The 19326-nt window shown below is 38.1% G+C and overlaps 2 protein-coding genes across 3 annotated transcripts; one reads left to right on the top strand and one right to left on the bottom strand.

The window, feature by feature from the left end:
• Positions 1-1675: 1675 nt before the first annotated feature.
• Positions 1676-4234, bottom strand: LOC144711813 (Basic-leucine zipper (bZIP) transcription factor family protein). Its single transcript, XM_078585892.1, has 4 exons — positions 2850-4234; positions 2656-2788; positions 2477-2561; positions 1676-2160 (listed from the first exon to the last, which is right to left on the bottom strand). Exons 1-4 carry the CDS (start codon positions 3968-3970, stop codon positions 1925-1927), a joined length of 1575 nt encoding a protein of 524 aa, XP_078442018.1. The 5' UTR covers positions 3971-4234; the 3' UTR covers positions 1676-1924.
• A 194-nt stretch (positions 4235-4428) lies between these two features.
• LOC144711814 (cell growth defect protein) lies at positions 4429-7144 on the top strand. 2 transcript variants are annotated; one of them, XM_078585895.1, is made up of 4 exons: positions 4429-4614; positions 5239-5409; positions 5821-5909; positions 6079-6245. In XM_078585895.1, exons 1-3 carry the CDS (start codon positions 4516-4518, stop codon positions 5902-5904), a joined length of 354 nt encoding a protein of 117 aa, XP_078442021.1. In that variant the 5' UTR covers positions 4429-4515; the 3' UTR covers positions 5905-5909; positions 6079-6245. The 2 variants fall into 2 exon arrangements, with proteins under 2 accessions (XP_078442021.1, XP_078442019.1); XM_078585893.1 differs by lacking the exon at positions 6079-6245 and adding an exon at positions 6936-7144 and having other exon boundaries at positions 4431-4614.
• Positions 7145-19326: the final 12182 nt, after the last annotated feature.

Raw genomic sequence — 19326 nt, 5'->3', positions numbered from 1 at the left:
CTATCTAATAGAGTAACCAACTAGAGCACTCGGGAGGCATTATGTGGGATCGACACACACCTTCAAACTTGTTTGAGGCTGTGTCTTGCCTTTCTATTGCTTTATGACTTGTTTCATGTAGAATAACTATTGGATTTTTCAGAGCCAAGCATGCCTTCACTTTTTATCTCTCCATCTTAACCTATCCTATTGCATTGCTTCTTTTCTTTCCTTTTAGTTTTGTTCTTTCTATGTACCTCAGGTTTGATATGTATCTCAGTTTAGCATATTCTCACTCTCACATCACTCATCTTCTCTTCGTGATTTCCTGGTGCCAGCTCAGATGCAGCCATTATTTGTACATGCGCTGTTATTTTGTCTCTACCTCACTCATTATATGCTTCTCTTTCCTCTCAATCTCACACCATCCATTTCTCTCCTTTTTCTTCTCATATCGTTACCAATCTCTTATCCTTTGATGACTTCAATTGTATCAATCTCAGTTGTCATATCTCCCTACTCGTTTCTCATTAGCTTCCAAATCTCCCTCTTTATATTTAAGCAGTGGGCTCTCCTCTCCGAAAACCAGGTCAACCTATTCATCCCGATATGGGTCCAAAGCGACCAACACTCCCAGTATGGCGCCATCTCAGATGCAACCATTATTTGTACATGCGCTTCTGTTTTGTCTCTACCTCACTCTTTATATGCTTCTCTTTCCTCTCAATCTCACACCATCCATTTCTCTCCTTTTTCTTCTCATATTGTTACCAATCTCTATTGCTTATCCTTTGATGACTTCAAGTGTATCAATCTCAGTTGTCATATCTCCCCACTCGTTTCTCATTAGCTTCCAAATCTCCCTCTTTATATTTAAGCAGTGGGCTCTCCTCTCCGACAACCAGGTCAACCTATTCATCCCGATATGGGTCCAAAGCGACCAACACTCCCAGTATGGATCTTTCCCCTCGCGTTTACAATATATTGTTTCATCTACCTACTTTTTTATATTCTTGTCTTTAATTTATCACTCTTTCTTTGTCTTTTTTTCACATTCTGCCCTCCCAGGACATTCATCATTCAGGAGAAGAAGACAGTGCAAGCACAATCAAGTTAAAAAATAATAATGTCCAATGAAATAAACTGAAATTTCCTTTCTTCGTAATTGTCTGCTTTCACAGGATGGGGGAAAATTATATTTTCTCAGAAGAACTCAATGTAAGAAAAAAAATTATCCCTCAGACTATTTATGTGCAACAAAACAGTTTTATTTACCAAAAAAAGTTATCATATATGAAATAGAATGTGTCCACTTTTCATTGTCCACAGTTCAATGCTCCGGATGGGATGATTTTTTTGCCGTGCAGTAAGAAAATCATCCCGCGCAGAGACCAGTAGACGAACCTACGTCGTATCCAATGTCCAATTGACGGGACAGGACGATTTCTTCCTCCATGGACGATAAAATCATTCAATCCGTGTCCGTGAACAATAATTCTAACTACTGGATGGGACTGTTGACAAAATGACAGATCACTGAGCAGGTGTAATCCATCATCCCTTATCATTGTCATTCGTCCTGATATCATCAACATCATCATCATCATCACCATCATAAAGATTTTCCATAGTCATTGCGATCTCTGAACCCTAGTCTGAAGTTTTGAACCTTTCAAAGGGCATTTAGGAGTATATGTGCAAAAACACTTTGGAAATACAAAAAAATGAATAGAATTAGCTAACAAGGAGGGGGACGGGGATGAAATGTTTCTGGAGAGAAAGAGAAAGAGAGGGTAAGGGGGAGGATGGGGATATCACAACCCTGTCTAACTAACATAAGGCATTCCCCTAATTACAAAAAAATCAAAATCAAAACAATCCAAAATTAAACCTAGAAATTCCAGACCAAGCATAAATCTTTATCAATGGCTTTCTTCTACCCTCATCATTCTGCAGTGGACGAGCTATCCTGCTGCTTCTGATCTTGCTGCTGGTGCTGCTGCTGCTGACCAGACAATTGATACATGGGCTGTTGAGTTGACTGTTGCTGTTGGTTCATGTGAAAGAGATGACTGTTCAAGGAGAGGAGCTGGTTCAAGTTTCCAGCTGCGTTTCCATCGCCGATTTCCCGGGTTGCGAGCTTCAATCTTTGAACCTCCGCAGTCAAAGCCTCGTTGAGAGCTACACAGCATGATAAACGTGTGTGAGTTGTTGTTGCTGCTGTTGTTGTTGTTAATGATGATGATGATGATGATGATGATGAAGCAGACAAAACCATTTCATGTTAACGTTATCGCTCTTCATGCGCATTCATTGTCAAGGAATTCACATCTTTTATGTCTCTATGGAAACAAGCTGAATAAAACCCATGAATGTGAAGCAGGCAAAGCGATGAAAAATGATGATTACAAATACACCGTACAATCAAGATAATTATAAATGAATCGCTATTTTTTACAAGAGAATTAATCACGGCAATAAAGTCTGTTACTATTACCGTCTCTGAGACGAGCTTGCTGCTCCATGGCCTGAAGACGAAATTTAAGCTCGTTATTCTGGCTAGTAAGACCAGCTGAGTCCCTCTATTTTTCAAATGAAACAGAAATAGAGTCAGTCAAATTGAATCTCACCCATATTACAACTATAAAAAAAAAACAAATGTAACCCATGAAAGACCTGAAGCATAGTGAGCTGCGCAGACAAAGTGGTCGCTTCGGTCTGCAGAATTTGCACCTTGTGCTCTAGCTCTGATATATATCTAAGCTTGCGTTCCTTCGATCTTGCAGCCGACTGCCGGTTGGCCAATATCCTGAAACAAAAAAAAATCAACTTTGTGCTCACAATTCCTAAAATAAACAAAATTAGCAGACCTCTTGGCCCGCTTAGGATCCGACAAGGCGATCTCGGCAAGCTTCTCGTTCGCCATGATCTTCTTCAGCTCTGCCCCACTGAATTCCCCACTAGCGATCTCCAAGCTGAAGTTACAAGCCGACCCATCCAAGGAATTCGTGCGAGAATGCTGTCCCTGCCTCGTACCCGGGCAAGGCGGCAGCTTTGGCGATTCATCATCAAAGTTCATCTTCTCCATGAAACTATCCATCGACATACTCCTCGAATGCCTCGGACCAGCAAGATTGATTTCATGATCTCCAGAGTTAACCCCTTTCGATCCGTTCTTCTGAAACGGGGAAGAAGAAGAAGAAGAAGCCTTCGCCTTCTTCTGCGACGATCTTCCCCCTTCCTCGTTGACGCTGCTCTCGGCCTCGTTATCGCTGCTGGCTCTGCTGTCCATCTCCTCGCGCTTCTCTTCCGTTCCAGAGGAATTGAGAGCATCCAATCCGTCCAAATTCATGAACGCGCTGAAAAGATCATCCCCGCCGTCCCCTTCGGATCTGCGCTCCGTCGTGCCCTCCGCGCTGCTGTCGGGATCTCTGTCCCAGTCCGCTTCTTGCTTCACCGGGAGGGGTCTCTGAGATGAAGGGGAGAGGAAGGAGAAGCCGGGTTGGGAGAGAGCGAAGGGGATGTCACTGTGGGAGCGGCGATGGGATTTGCGAGGAGGAAGACTGTCGATTCCGCGAGGTGGGTTCGATCTGGGGAGAGATGGGGAGGGTTCGTTTTCCCCGGGCAAGGGATTGAGAGGAGGAAGCAAGTCCGAGGAGAAGTGGGAAGAAGGTTGGGAGAGAGATCGGCTGTGGAAACCGCCATGGGAGAAGTTCTGAGAAGGAGATCGCGCGGAGGGGGCCGCGGGAGGCGGCTGGGAGAAGGGCGAGGTGGGGGGGATCCCCGCCGGGCGTTTTCCGCCGCCGGATTGGCCGGAACGGTAGACGTGGAGGACATCCAGCCGTCCGCCGGAGGGTTGCTGCTGCCAGGACGAGGGCTGAGCCACGCGGGAGGGCTTCTGGTCATGCTTCGGCAGGGAAGAGGACGACGACGCCATGGAAGACTGCAGCCGCTGCATCAGATCGTTGCAAGCTTCTTCGCACGGCTCCATTCTCGATCTCTGCGACTTGGATCAGAGATTAGGGCGATTTCGGGGAGGAAATCTCGATTGAATGCAAATCAATGCCGTGGAATCGATCGAGGGTTTCGCCAGCCGGCGACCTTCCCGAATTGAAGATTACCGCGATTTCCGACGAATTCAACCCCCAAAATCTATCCTCCGCCTTCGATCCACAGTGGACTTTCCCACTCTCGCTGCCCCTAAATTTCTATCCTCCCTTTGCTCGCTTCTTCATATCTCTCTTTCTCTCTCTTCATTATTTCCCTGTCTCCGCGTAATTAAGCGGGAATAATTAAGCGGTGACCGTATCCTCCCCCGCTGCGCTCACCGGGGTGAGCGTACGCGCCTCTCACCTCGCTTAGAGAGTTTTATTAGCGCTAATCGCTCTTCTTAATGAAGGTTTTCGGGAATGGTGTTGGAATTTGAAAGTTTATTTATTTAGATCTCGCTCGATCGAGATTGAGGATTTTGGGGTTTGATCGATCGATCTCGCCGGCGGAGAGGATGGAGATTGTGGAACTGTAGAAGTGAGCCTGATGGACGGTGAAGATCGGGGTAAAGGTTTTCTGTGGGCGATCGCCGCGGGATTGAACGCCGCGCTTGCCGCTGTCTCCGCCAAGCTCGTCTTGAATCAGGTGAAGTGGATCATCTCCGAATTTTATTCTTTTTAATCTGAAATTTTTCCTTATTTTTGGATGCTTGCAAGATGCTCGCTATGAATTTGGACTTTGGAGGAATCCTGTTGTTCTTAGATGCGTGTACAAGAACTGAGAAAATTGTGAATGTTTTCCAGTCTGGGATTGTGATGCGGAATCACGTTGTAGGAACAAGAGGGCTAAAAGGCGACAAAGCTATAAAACTCTTCAAATGAAGACTATTCAGTCGGTGTTTGATTCAATCCGAACCAACACGTGTCAGAATCATAGTGCATGGTGGAATCCACCAATAAATTCATAAGCCAAAGTGAGATGTAGAATCCGAAAAGAATTTGTTGACCGAATATAATGTGGGAGAAAGATGCGATTGAGACAGATTATCTGATTTCGGCCACGTGTAGATTAGATAGAGCGGTAGATGGGATTTGGATGTGATACTGTAGGCCAAGTGTCAGATAATGAGATCATAATTCAGCATAAACAGTATGCGAGTATCACTAAAAACCGAACTTTTAATTGATGCATAGTAGAAATATCTTGCTCAGTTCATAACAATTAGATGCAGCCACGTTTTCTGATAATATTTGCTGTTTCTTCCTGCAGTTTCTGAAATTCGGGCTTGTTCTGGTCTTGAACGTGGTTATGTGGGCCTGCTACATCAGCAGCCTCCGTGTTCTATCCTCGCTGCAGGCCACAGTTACAAGCTTTGCCACTAATTTCCTATCTTCCGGGTTTCTCGGTTCTCTCATATTTGAGGAACCCGTTTCTCCCAAGGTCGGTAATTCTTCCTAATCCTAGTTTGTTATCATGATTTGATCATGTAAAATGATCATAATTTGATAGGGAGCTGAACATCGATCTCTATTGTAGAAGGATTTCGGGAGGTTTAAGGAGAGAGATAGAGAGAGTGAAGGAATTAATCTGGTTGCTGTCTTGGATTAGTGCCTTAATCGTTTCTGGGAGGATTTTCCCGCCTTCAATTAACTTATTTCCTAACTACCCTCCTTTGGGATGGGCTAAAAGTATTTAAAGGTAATTACAATCAAGCCAAAATGATCAAAATACCAATGATACGGCTTGGGGATAGTATATAATGCGAACATCTCTGTAAAGAATAGTCATTGTCCTGCTCTCACCAGTTAGTTAAAACGTGTTTACTCATATTTTGGTGGATGATGACCCCAGTGGCTTGGCGGTGCCGCTCTGATCGTGGTGGGAGTTATCATCTTGAGCAAATCTAGCACTGAAACAAGGGCCAGGCAGGACTAGGAAAGGTAATCCCATTCTCTCTTTTTTTTCTTTCTTCACTTCTCATGGCGTTAGAAACATACCTGGCTTAGAGCTCAGATCCAGCGCCTTCTAGAGTTTGAATTTTGATCATATTTATTATGCGATGTTGTTTCCAATATCCACTGTAACTTCCTCGAGTTTAAAATTTCACAGTTCATTGTCCATAAGAACAAGGTGCAACTGTTTCTTTGAGGGCATCTGCAAAATGGTGGCCATCAATATTTTTCAGCAGTTTCAGAGGATTTATGTCGTGTTTTTTTACCTGTTTTCAGTTATTTTTAACTCCTAATGCTTGATAATATTTTGATACTTTTATGCTCGGATTTTGTTTCATAAGGAAGGAGGCCACCGTAAACAGGCAAAAATAATGTTTTCGGAAAAATCATACTGTGTGTGGAAGTATGAAAGCCATCGTTGAGTTTGAGATGATTTTTGGAAAGAGGTTTGGGTTGCTTTCCATGATGATTTGAAAAAAGAAGTTATAACTTCACAAAGATAGTATACTGAAATTTTGGAAGAAAATAAAAGTATACTTTTTATTTATTTCGAGACAGACTTCATGAAATCCATCGCCAAGTTTTTCATCTGTAGAAATTAATTATTTGGGCGTATTTAAGCTGCGTTGAAAACATATTAGAGAGAAATGTTTTAGAACTCTTAAAAATTTTCCAAGTTCATGCAGAAAGCAAAGTTGTGGTCAATTTGATCTATTTTTCGTGGGAGAAAAGTCAACTTTCGAAGTTCCATAATTGTAAGAAGTTATTTCGAAGGAAAATTTACATGGTTTTTAGTAACATTAAGAATTGTACTTGCTGTGTAGGGAAATCCTGTAAAAAAATAATAATAATAGAGAAGAAATTCTTGATCAGAGTGACCTTATTATAAGATAAACCTAAATTTATGAATTCATGATTTAGAATTTTAGGCCTCACTGAAATTTGGGTTGACAACAATTTGAGTGTTTCATAACATATTGTTGGAAAATTGAGAGGGCATTGTGTGGATTTTAGGGTGTGTTGCCCAGAGGGAGAGTTCATCACAAAACCCGGGGCTGGCGGTGCCTGGCGCCGGCGGCTCAATGCTAAGTTTTGAGGGCTGGCAGCAAAGGGCGACAAGCAGCCCTGGCTGTCACTTTGAATGGGGCACATGACGGGGCTGTGTCCCACCCCATGGGATATTGGCCAATGTACTTCTCATTTCTTATTTTCATTTTAACTTATATCCAGCCTAGTTTTCATGAAATAGTTTAGGTAGTATATTTATTGAATTCCAGATTGATTACCTTGGGCTACAGCAATTTATACCCTAACATACATTACTTAAATCAACTTATCAAGTTTTTTGCCACTTTACGTACAAGTAATATGTTGCCCTTCCTATTTTTTGGATTAAAATTATATTTGTATAGTATCCAAAGTTTATCAGAAAATGATAAACTAATTATACATTTTTAATGATATCAATTACTAACAAAATATTATCATATAAAAGCAGTTATCATAAATTATATGTTTATCTAGGGTAAAAGAAGTAACATAACAAGTTCAAGATTTTTTTTAGTCACTTGATTGAAATTTATTAACTTTATATATATATATAATTATGTTTATATATTGAATTAATAAAGATGTCCTTTTTCAATAAAATGTTAAATTATTATTTCCCTAAGACCATTCAACTCATAGTAAAACATATAATACACATAAATCACATCATTTATAAATTATCCAAACAGATCAGTTTTGAGGATACTAAGTCCCCAGTTAAAGATTTGATTATGAAGTACACTATTTAACGTAATTCCTATTAATTATTTGGTATTTCTAATAAAATAAAAAATTGGCTTTCTCTTGTAAGTTGTCCTTTTTTGTCGTTCATTGAAATCATTTTAATATGAAAATATATATAATAAATGACTGTAATACATTAAGTAAATGTTTGATTATTATCTCCCAAGTATTTGATACATACTTCATGTGTTTTAAATATCAATAGATAAAATATAAGTCAAAATCAAAACGTATAATTCATAAAGTATTTCTATTAAAATCTCATAGCTTAATCCTCAATGCATAAAATTGTATCATATCATTATAATTTGGATTTTTCAAACTTTATTTCATGAATTTCATATGATATTTCATTAGGTTCATGTCTTCGCCTCCAATTTTAAGGCAATAAATTAATTTTAGAACTATTTATGTAAATATGTGTATTTAAAGGCATAAATGCATATGGAATGTAGCAAATATAATTTTTTTAGGTTTTTCCTAATTGGCACAAAAATTGAAATAGCTTTTTACCAAGAGATATATGAAGTCTTAGGTAGAAGGATGGTAAAATAATCACTTAATAGTAGGTAAACCAATAATCTGTGCAGGAAAAAGCAACCAACATAAAAATCACATAACCTCGCAATGTTTTAGTCAGGATTTATTACACAAATAATATTTCATTTTAATGGAAGCTGTATTGATTGCTTATTTTTTCTCACTCGTCCTGAACTTGGATTTTTCATTATATTCATGATCAATGTCCAAGTATAACAACCAAAAATTGAAAAAATTCTGGCTAATAATGGGATGTTTCTTCCTTTGTTTAGATACTACGGTTGCTCTCCATATCACTTCCCTAGTAAAAATAAAAAAATAGTTCATTCCTTGGTTGTTAGGTTGAAGATTGGAGGTCCAGCCTTTGGTCCAAGGAAAGTTCATCTGGTCTGGTCTCTTGGAATGCACTTGTAAGCCTATGGAGTTTATAGCTCCTGCATTGATGTTCTCTTATTATTCTAAGTTGTTAACCAACCAATTTATTTCTAGTAGTCTTTAGGCAGTGGATGGTTCAGATCCTCCAATAATGTCAATGTTTTAGCATACACAAGGATAAAGTTGCAATAAAGTTTAAAATCAATGTGAAATTTTATGCAATGGATATCTTCATTGAATAGTGTTATCTTTCGTAAAGAAGTATTTAAATGTCCCAGTAAATAAATCATATTAGCGTCAAAAAAGTGAGAGTTAGTTAAAATAGGAGTAGGTTGTAGATGTGAGTTAACTTGTTTGCCAAGAGTAGTGAGAGGGAACGACAGAATCAGGATACTATGTCATGTGTTCAGTAAGAAAAAAATTAGCAATAGAGTGATGTATATGTTGAACTATACACTTAATTTAAAGAATAAAAACCAAATGAGGGTAGATGAAAATTTGCATTGGATTTTCAACACTAGCATCATTATTTTTGCACATCCCTATATTATTTAGGCTAGTTTTGAAGGAAAGGAAAATATTGTAATGTTTATAAAAAATTAGAATCAATTAGTTGTGTAATGAAGACATAGTGATCTCTGATAAAATGGTGTGCGCGGTTGTATCATGAAGGGGATAGAAGATTTGGGCGAGATAATGCATCATAGCCCACTCGTTAGGAATAATGCCACAGTTCATAGCAGGTGTTGAGATTAAGAAACATGCAACATTCTTAAAAATTTACGATAAAGTTTGTATTGGTGATGCATTAAAGCATTAAATTCAATGAAAAAAATCCATATTACCAATTTTTTTCATATATTCTTTTATTCATGTATCAACATAGTGATTATTAATTTCATGAAAATTAAGATAATTAAATAAAAATAAATATCAAATTCATTTTTTAAATGTCCCTTGAGCATTATGATTTATCTAGATTTGTAGTAATCTTACATAATTTTAGGGCATTTATTTCATCAATAAATATTTCACTTAAATTAAAACATAAAAGATTTATTTGAATTAATTTCAGGATATTTGGGCATTGGGATATGTTTACAAGACTGAAAGCATGGAGCAGGGCAGATAGAATCTTGGACAAGGTCACAAAAAGGTCATAGAGATGGCTCTGTTAGTGTTCTACAATATGGATATGTGCTAGCAGAAGCATTCTAGTAAGTTGACCCACTGATGCAGCATTTATCGGTTGACGATATTTTAAGTAGATCAATGGGATATTTGGGATATTTGGGATGTGGCATCTGTGATGGATATTATGTTCCCATCAAGACAATAACACTTCCATTTCATGTTTAAGTTCATTGAAATAGATGTTTATTTATCATTATTCTCATGTGATGATTATAATGAAGTCAGTCAATATGTGCAATGCCAAATGAATTATGATGACACCATACTACATTGATCACTAGTCTTTGAAATTGTATTATAATCATTCTTATTTGATGGATACTTGAGGTGAATATTGAACCATAAAAAAATAATAACACTATCTGGCCCGACTTATATGATAATTATGGTTGATCTTCTAACCATTAGCGTAAAGACACTAAGGATGAAAGTAGAGACTCCTTACGGAAAGTGTTCACTGAATTGATATATATGAATCCCTGAATTGTGTTATACATAAATGCTAAAGAGGTGGATTCATGTTGTGGTTGTATAAGTGGTCCATAAACTTGAGACACCAAAGACATCTTGTGGATGGATGGTTATGTTTTGACTATGATGTATGCTTCTATAATAATGGGAATCAAACTAATCTTAACTCAAGTATACCAAGAAGTACATGAAGAGGATTGAGAGGACAAGATGGAGTTGTGGACCCTAGGTATTAGAGAAGAATAACTCAAGGAAGAAGATCCATTAAATTTATGTCCTGGGTAGTGAAGCTATTGAAGAAGATGTTCTCCAATGATCCCAATTACGCATTGACACAAATTGGCATAACGGATTAGGATTTGACAAATAACCATACCCTAAGTCATTGGGGAGTCTCCCATGGATAAAGGATTGTACATATACAGTAACCAATGACAGTAAATATTCAATGAGAGATTTTATTTACTAAATTTCTTCTAGAGCATGAGGTCTACCCCATGGGCTGACAATTGATACTATTAATTGGGCTAAATTAATTTATTTCTACCAATATAGTTAATTGAAAATCTATGTGAATAAATGTTATTAGGCCATTACATTTATTAACTAGACTGATAAATGGGCCTAGAAGGTCACGCATGCAAGGTTTATAGATGTTTATGGATAGACTAAATTTTAAGGGCCTGTAAAGAAATATTCTAATGAAATATAAATATGGGGAGTACCATTTTTAGGTTCTCATCCTAGCCAGCCTTGAGCGCCCTTCTAGAATTCACCCCTTATCAAAGTTCCCCCTTCTACTAAGACTATATGATGAGAAGATCAACAAGATCTTCTAGGAGGACTAAAGAATTTCATGATAGGATCCATCATTGATGGGATCTAGGCCATGGATAAAAACCTTGAAAACTCTTCTCATAGTAGCAAAAGATGAAATTGACTCCAAATCAATGATTAAATCAGAACAAGTTCTTGGTGCGTTGTGGAAAATTTGTTTTACCCTTGACTTTCTCCATAGGTGAATGTTTTGAAGCTGCTCATGTGTCTAACTTCTAGTAGATAAGTGCTTTTCATGTGGCCGAATTTGTTTCATTGCAATTGTGCAGTTTGATGCAAATTTTGAATTGGTTTTACCACACATCACACACCATCTACGGGAGCCACACCACACTTTGCAGGACCTTTGTGCAGTGCGAATGTGCAAATGTGTGCGAATTTTTTTAATTGAACAGAATTCGGCGAGGCATTTGGGGGCGGCAATGAGATCAATGGCAATGGCATTCTGGAATTCAGTGGACTCATTGTCATTCTGGCATTCAGTGGCATTCCAGCATTCAACGGTGCATCAATCATTTCGAACCCAGATTGGGGTTTATTCCTTGGCCTGATATTCAGATTTTCGAGTAAATCAAAAGATCTATGGCTCTTAAATCTCAATCATCAATGAATCCGATTAACTTTGATGTGAAGTAGTCCATAACCTTATTGTAACTTTGCTCAATCTCAATGTCTTCATCTCTTCTTCTTACTCTACATTTCTCTTATTTTATTCTCTCTCTATGTTCCTCCTTCTCATGATTCCTTTCCCCTACCTCTCTCACTCTCTTTCTGAAATCTCGATTCCCTTCTCCATTGCTCAATCTCAATCTCTTCATTTCTTCCTCTTACTCTACCCTTCTCTTCTTCTCTTCTCTCACCCCCGCTCTTTTTTGTCCCATCTCTCTCTATCTCTCTCAACCTCTTCATCTCTTCCTCTTACTCTACCTTTCTTTTCCTTTCTTCTCTCACCCCTGCTCTCTTTTTTCCCATATCTCACTCTGAATCTATTAATTTTCTTCTCACCATCACCAGATGATCTCTCTTTCTCTATATTTCTCATTCTCATGATTTCTTCCCTCTTCCTCTGTCATGCTCTTTCTCAAATATCAATTTCCTTCTCGATTGCTCAATCTCAACCTCTTCATTTGTTCCTTTTACTCTACCTTTCTCTTCTTTTCTTCTCTCAACCCCGCTCTCTTTTTCCCCATCTCTCTCTCTCTCTCTCTCTCTCTCTCTCTCTCTCTCTCTCTCTCTCTCTCTCTCTCTGAATCTATTAATTTTCTTCTCACCATCCCCAGATGATCTCTCTCTGTTCCTGGTTCTCATGATTTCTTCCCCCTACCTCAGTCACTCTATTTCTCAAATCTTGATTATCTTCTTAATTGCTTAGTCTCAATCTTTTGATTTAACAAATAATTTAAAAAATTTAATAGATATAACCATTTTTATTCTTAAATCATGTGGTGACATAATAACCTTGGAAAAGTAATGGGTCTATGTACGCAATTTCGAAGCATAAATTCCTTTATCTGGTTAACGTGTATTCTGCCTTCTATGTCGTCTCAAACTGACATATCTGTATTGATATTCAAGTCTTATATCATGCGTTATGTGAATGAACTGATACTTTTCAAAGTCATCACATTTCAATTTGTTGTCAGACTTATCTGGTCAAAGGGGACATTGATTTCTCCCTCTCGCATTATTAATCAGATCTCAAAAAGATCTCATGATCTTTTTATTTACAAACACATGGATGGAGCATCGTTTGAGGACCCTTCTAGAGTCCCACATTTTTCTGACTCTCTTTTAAATTACTCATAGAGCCCCTCAACGGTCAACCATTCATCTTTATTCCCCTTGTTCTTCATCTTCTGGCTCTACCCTTTGATAAGAGGCAACGCCCCCCAATAGTACCTTTCTTTTTTAACCCCATTGGGCTCATTGTAATCATTTTGCATCAAATGCACATTCCTTTCAAAGAGAGCAGCCCTTCCAAGTAGGGGCTTAGACCAATGAAGGAAATTTGGAATTTTATCAGTTAGCCTCTCTTACTGGCAATTATTTTACATTTTGTACTTCTATTTCATCCAATTTCTCTTGGAATTCCCTAATCTTTTTATGGTATTTTGGAGAGCCCTATCATTGTAATATTCTTATGGTCTCTTAATTTCTTTGATATTCTAATGTATCACCTATCCTGCCACTCTATTCATTTTGTCAAACAGAAAATTTGTAGGATGGAAGATGGTACATCGTCACATGGATCAAATATTGTAGAAATGTCTACATAAAATGAATTGCATAACAATAGCGCAAACATAAAACAGGAAAAAAAACTCACCTTAAAGCATGCGCTATTTTAAGGCACTACACAGCTTTGGCGAAAAAGAAATTCAAATGTAACTTGTGTGGTGTCATTGTAGACCATAACAAATATCAAAGCAGCACTCCACTTTGGAGACATCTAGAAATGTTCCACCATAGAGTGTTTGTTACCTTGAAGGTGAAGGTGAGTCGAGTACCAAAAGAGAGGTTAATAGAATACTTTTTTGACACAACAGATTGATGATCTCAATTTTAGGGTTAAAATTCGTCGTTGGTGATTGAGATTATTCAATAAAATATATTTGACCGTACTTGAAAATACTTAGTTAGTGATGAGTATGGATCGTCTCCACAGGGAATGATGATTAAGGAATTACTTTCTTAAACTAGTGATGATCAATGAGCGATCGACAAAAACACAATTCAAGGATATGAGCGAGTGATATCGATTAAGAAGTACTTAATTTATATGTTAATTTAACTTAAATAAAAGAGTAAATGATTGTGACGGACACGATAATGAACTATGGTATGAATAAGGATAGTGGTTGAATATGGAATGGTACGATGGCAAGGATGGAGAGATGAGAGAGTGGGGACATGAGTAAGTGAAGTGATAAATGAAACGTTGATAAAAAAAACTATAACTATGATAACGATGATGTTGGGAGAGAAACAACGTAAGGCGAAGACACTTACCTTAGATCCTTACGTTCCGCCAGGATCACGACGATTTGCGAGTGCCGGTAAGCTCCCCCTCTTCTCTTTTGTCTCTTCCCACACCCAAGACACCAAGAACACTCTTGATGGATCTCAAAACTCACTCTCTTTCAATCAGCCCACAAAAGTGGGAAGCAAGTTCAAGATGATTTTTACAATGATCCAGGCCTCTATTCATAGATAAGAGGGTATGGATAGAAAGAGGAGGGGAAGATCAAAAGTTATGGCTGTTGGAAGTTAAGAAGTCAAAGCACTTGGTATTCTATGGCTTTTCGTATTCCATGGCTTGTCGTATTCCATGGCTTTTCGTATTCCGTGGCTTTTCATATTCCGTGGCTTTTCGTATTCTATGGCTTTTTGTATTCCATGGCTTTTCGTATTCCGTGGGTTTTCGCATTCCATGCCACATGTACATGAAAAAAGGACAAAAAACAAAGAAAAAATCTCTTTCTCGACGCTGACGTGGCGGCGCATCGCCGCGCCACATCACCCTATCCATAAAAAAAACCAAAATACTTAAAATTTCACATTAAATAAAATAAAAGCCCAAAAATTATGTATAAATATATTTTTTGACTCAGAAAAATCAAACAATTCCATAAAAATCATATTATGTTTTAAAAGTTATATTCTTTTAGAGTATATTTTTAGCAAAATCCTAAGAAATACAGAAATTTCAGAAATTTTTTCTAAAAATAGATTTAATCATTTTAAGCTTGATAACATGGACATATGAGTAATTTAATGCATAAAGACACATAAATATAATAATATAAGGCACTAGAAATGCATGTTATCACAGATACTAACAAATAGTATTATACCGGTCGTACAATTGAGAAGACCAAAGAATAACCGGTTTGATTCGTATGCCTTTCTGATTCGCTGTGGGCTACTGTTAGGAAGAATTACTTCACAAGACTTCTTCATTACATTGCACAAGAATAAATATCAGTCCCGTCATTGAGGGCTATCAAGGCAAAAGCACATTCTGTCTAAAGATATGAAGAAGTGCATCCGAAGAAAATTGGTTAACGCTGCATGAGTGTCATTAACACATGATGCATGGACTTTGGGAAACAAACTTGCATTCTTAGGTGTGACTATGCATTGGGTAGACTCTGAGTGTAAATTGTGTGAGTGTATTTTGGGCATACACCAGTTGAAAGGCCCACAAACTGGGAAAACATGAGTGCACGCATCCTTGAAATATTGGAAGAGTTTGAGTTGAAGTTAAAGGTAAGTGTGACTTCATTAAGAATGATATCGCTGAATTTTTCTCAATTCCATTTATCATTATGACGTAATTTTATGATGGTGTATGTAGTGACCCCAAACAATGCATTGAATAACAAAAAGATCATCATTATTCTGGACCAAGAATTGAAGTCAGCAAGGAGACACATGCTCTGTGTTGTGCACGTGATCAACCTTGTAGTCTTGGTCAGGCTGAGCTCCCTACATGTGAAAGACGTGCCATTATAGACGATGATGATATGGTCGGGGTGAATGATAGAGAACAACAACACACTTGATGATTTTGGTATGATAACATGATAAATGCATATATATTTCCATACATTTTAGATGTTTTTGATATTATCAATTTATAATTTATCATGTTATCATTTGAATTAACCAAATATTTATGCATTAGCTAGAACTTCCAACTTTTGCAAATTATGGTTACTTTTGGAAATTATAAGATACAATTCTTAGGGAATTGGACAATTTTTGGGAGAATAGTGATTATCAAAATGGGCTGAAATGATGAAATGGTGTTGTGGGCTTATAAAAAAGAAATTAGAGGGGCTTGTGCCATGACCTGAACTACCTATTGGGCCTTCAAACACCTTACAAAAGAAACAAGCTAGAAATTACAAGGGAAAGCTCCCAACCGATGGAGAAAAAGAGGCAAAATGGCAAGAAACGAGAATAGAAAATGCCCAAAGGGTTATTATAGTAATTCTTAAAATGTATAAATACTCTTTTTCTCCCTCATTTCCTCTCCTTCTGGACATGCTCTAGCAAGTGGCTGGCTAGTAGTACAAGGCATTTTTTAGAATCCGGGTTGTTCAACCTGCTTAATGTAAGTTTGTTGAAGTTTTCATTCTATCTCGTCTCTTGTTTGCATTGAAATATGCCTCATTCTGGCAAAATATAAGGATCCAAACTTGAGAGGAAGAACTGAGGGCTCACCCGAATTGCATTGAGGTTTTAGGAACCTACATTTCCGTTTACACATCATCATCCATCCATTTACCCTTAAAATCCATCATTTTCTCACTCTAAACAATTGTTTTGCCTAATTTCTCTCTCTAGAAATGTTTCATTCTCCCTACATCTTCATCCATATCCCCAGTTCATGCCCTAAAAAATTCCAAAAAAAATCTGCTTCATTTACACCTTCAAATTCCATTTCAAACTTCTTCTATACCCTCTCTTGATTTTCTCTATCTATCTCTTCATTTCACTCATTTTCTCTCTCTAAACCCATTTCTTTATCTCTCTAAAATTCATTTCTATCTCTCTCTATATCATCCTTCATTCTTCGTTTCAAATTTTAAAAAAATCGCTTTTGAATTCCAACATTTTCGGCAACTAAATTGCATTGTGTATGACTTAATTTCAAATTTCAAATCGGCTAAGTCTTGCCTTAATTGGGCTGACCCAATAGAGTGTCTTAATTGGCAACCCTTCACGGGCCACACCCGGCCCGCCGATCCGACCCGAACCTACCTGAAGGCCTGCCACCGCTCCATCATCGCTGCAGCCGGCAATCGCCAGAAAAGGTATGTTCCTTATTTTCTACATTTTAAAATCACAAAAATCAGGAAAATCAGGAAATTTTAGGATATTTTCTTCTGCATTTCAAAATTCCAAAATAATAGAAAAATTCCTAAAAATTATAATCATTTTTAAGTTATTTTAACATATACAGAAATTCTAAAAAAAATTAACTCTCGTTTTTAATATTACAAGTGATTTTTGGTATTAATTAAATTCCAAAAAATATTTATTTTATATTTCTGCTTCTATTTAGATTATTAAAAATTCAAAAAATGTTAATTAAAATTATGAAAATTAGTCTAAAATATTTTTAGTGTTTTTGTTTCTATTTCTGCTTCAATTTAGATCAGAGGAAATTATATAAATTGACCAAAAATCCATAAAAATCTCAGAAATTATATTTCTCACTTTTAAACTCATTTCCTTCATTCCAAGCTTGAGAAAAATTCTGAAATTAAATTTCTGCCTCTCTGTGGATCGACCCCTTACTTGTCCTATATTAATTATAGAGTATTTAAGTTGAAAATTTTCATAAATATTTTTGATTAAGTCTGAATCAAAACAACGACATAAAAATCCTAAATTTGGACTTATCATGGTACATCTACATTGTGTGATGTCATACTTTGGCTTCGGGAGATAGTCATTGCAATACATGGTTCAACACAACGTGAAGTGCTCTATGTAGTGTAGGCATGTGTGTTCTGTTCGGTTCGTTTAATTCACACAAAAAAAATTGGCACAAACGAACCGCACAGGGGTCTGTTCTCTGCTCAGTTCGTTTGGTGTGCGAAAATTAGAACGCACAATTCGCACAATTCGCACAATCCGCACAAATTCGCACAAATGGAAAAAATTCGCACAAAAGGGAGAGAGATTGGCGACGGGAGAGGGAGAAGCAGAGGAAGAGTGATTGAGAGAACGGACAACGCAGAATTGGAGAAAAAGAGGAAGATGGGCAGGGAGAGACATAGACATGGAGACATATAGAGAGAGAATGAGAGATTGAGAGAGGAGGGTGGGACAGAGTATTTCTGAAGAAGAGAGACCGTGAGAGGGGGAGACATTGATATGGAGAGGGAGAGGGAGAGGGCCAGGAAGAATGAATGAGAGACAATGAGGGGCAGATAATTGGAGATGAATATACACCGTGACATTGACAAGGGAGAGGGAGAGGCCTAGAGGGGAGAGTAAGAGGGAATGTGGGAGATTGAAAAATGGAGAAGAATAGGGGCAGTGAGAGCATGAGGAAGAGTCAGTGAATGAGAGAAGAATAAGGAGAGGGAGAGGGAGAGGGAGAGGGGGAGTGATTGAGAGAGGGGGAGACAGAGAATCGGAGAAGAAGAGGGAGAGGGAGAGGGAGAGAACGGGTGAGTTCTTACCTCGCAGAGGGTGATCCGATAGTAAGGAGGACGGAGAGTGACAGCAAGGAGGGCTGACCGAGGGTTGAGGAAGACCTAGAGGAGGGCGGACTGACGGGAAGGAGGGCAGCAAGGAGGACGGAGGGAGTGGGGAGGGAGTGAGGACAGAGGGCGGCAAGTAGGAGGACCTACAACGTTTTTTTGTTTAAAAAAAAAAAATCGCACAATGCGCACAAACGAATCGCACAGGGGTCTGTGCGAAGTGCGGTTCGTTTTAGAGTTTGTTCTGTTTGGAAAGCCGAAACAGAACGCACAAATCGCACGGATTCGCACAAAGCTAACCACACGACCATGTCTAATGTAGTGTTATGCATATAGTTTGGCCTACTTGAGTAAATTAATATAGGACAAGTAAGGGGTCAAAGTAAGCTAGAGCCAAGAATAGGGGTGTTCTAGATACCATTGTGGTGAACATGTTAAAGAAACTAGTGTTAGTTAACAAGGAATAAATAAGGATTTTTCGGGTATATTTCAACCCCTTCCGATGGCTACTACCCTCGCATGCCAATCAAAGGCGCCAATAGGAAATGAAGACATTGTTATCCTCAAAGGGATATTGAGACATTTGGATAATGTCATGCGTGGTATCAAAGATGCAAGGATGTTTCGAGTCAACAACATTATATCAACAAGACAACAGACATCTGTCTACAATGCTTGTGAGGAAATGAAGACCAAGATGACCAAATATGCATCAATCCTCACTCGCAACCAGGCCTTCACCATTGTTGCACTCGTTGATCCCTCCATGAAGCTACGGTTAGTTGACCACAACCACTAGGATGAAGTAATAGCATAAGTGCAAACTTTATAACATATGCCCGAAGTCACCAATGATGCAAGCATAGTTTGTTCACTTTCTTCTAGATGTTTTCGATCGACATGACATCTATAGTTTTCATTAATGGAGCACTAGATGAGTTATTACCAGACAATGAGAAAACACAAGTCCG

Source organism: Wolffia australiana, chromosome 14 (genome assembly GCF_029677425.1).
Source record: "Wolffia australiana isolate 7733 chromosome 14, ASM2967742v1".
NCBI classification, from domain to species: Eukaryota; Viridiplantae; Streptophyta; class Magnoliopsida; order Alismatales; family Araceae; genus Wolffia; species Wolffia australiana.
The sequence above is the reverse complement of the archived record's forward strand: the minus strand, read 5'-3'. Positions and strand labels throughout refer to the sequence as shown.

Bases quoted from the DNA above. Each gene is read 5' to 3' on its own strand.
- LOC144711813 (XM_078585892.1), bottom strand. From the start codon at position 3,970: ATGGAGCCGTGCGAAGAAGCTTGCAACGATCTGATGCAGCGGCTGCAG. The intron at 2,789-2,849 runs GTCTGCTAATTT...TTTTTGTTTCAG, and splicing joins GATCCTAAGCGGGCCAAGAG to GATATTGGCCAACCGGCAGT. The intron at 2,161-2,476 runs GTAATAGTAACA...CATGCTGTGTAG, and splicing joins GCAAGCTCGTCTCAGAGACG to CTCTCAACGAGGCTTTGACT.
- LOC144711814 (XM_078585893.1), top strand. From the start codon at position 4,516: ATGGACGGTGAAGATCGGGGTAAAGGTTTTCTGTGGGCGATCGCCGCG. The intron at 4,615-5,238 runs GTGAAGTGGATC...TTCTTCCTGCAG, and splicing joins CCAAGCTCGTCTTGAATCAG to TTTCTGAAATTCGGGCTTGT. The intron at 5,410-5,820 runs GTCGGTAATTCT...TGATGACCCCAG, and splicing joins AGGAACCCGTTTCTCCCAAG to TGGCTTGGCGGTGCCGCTCT.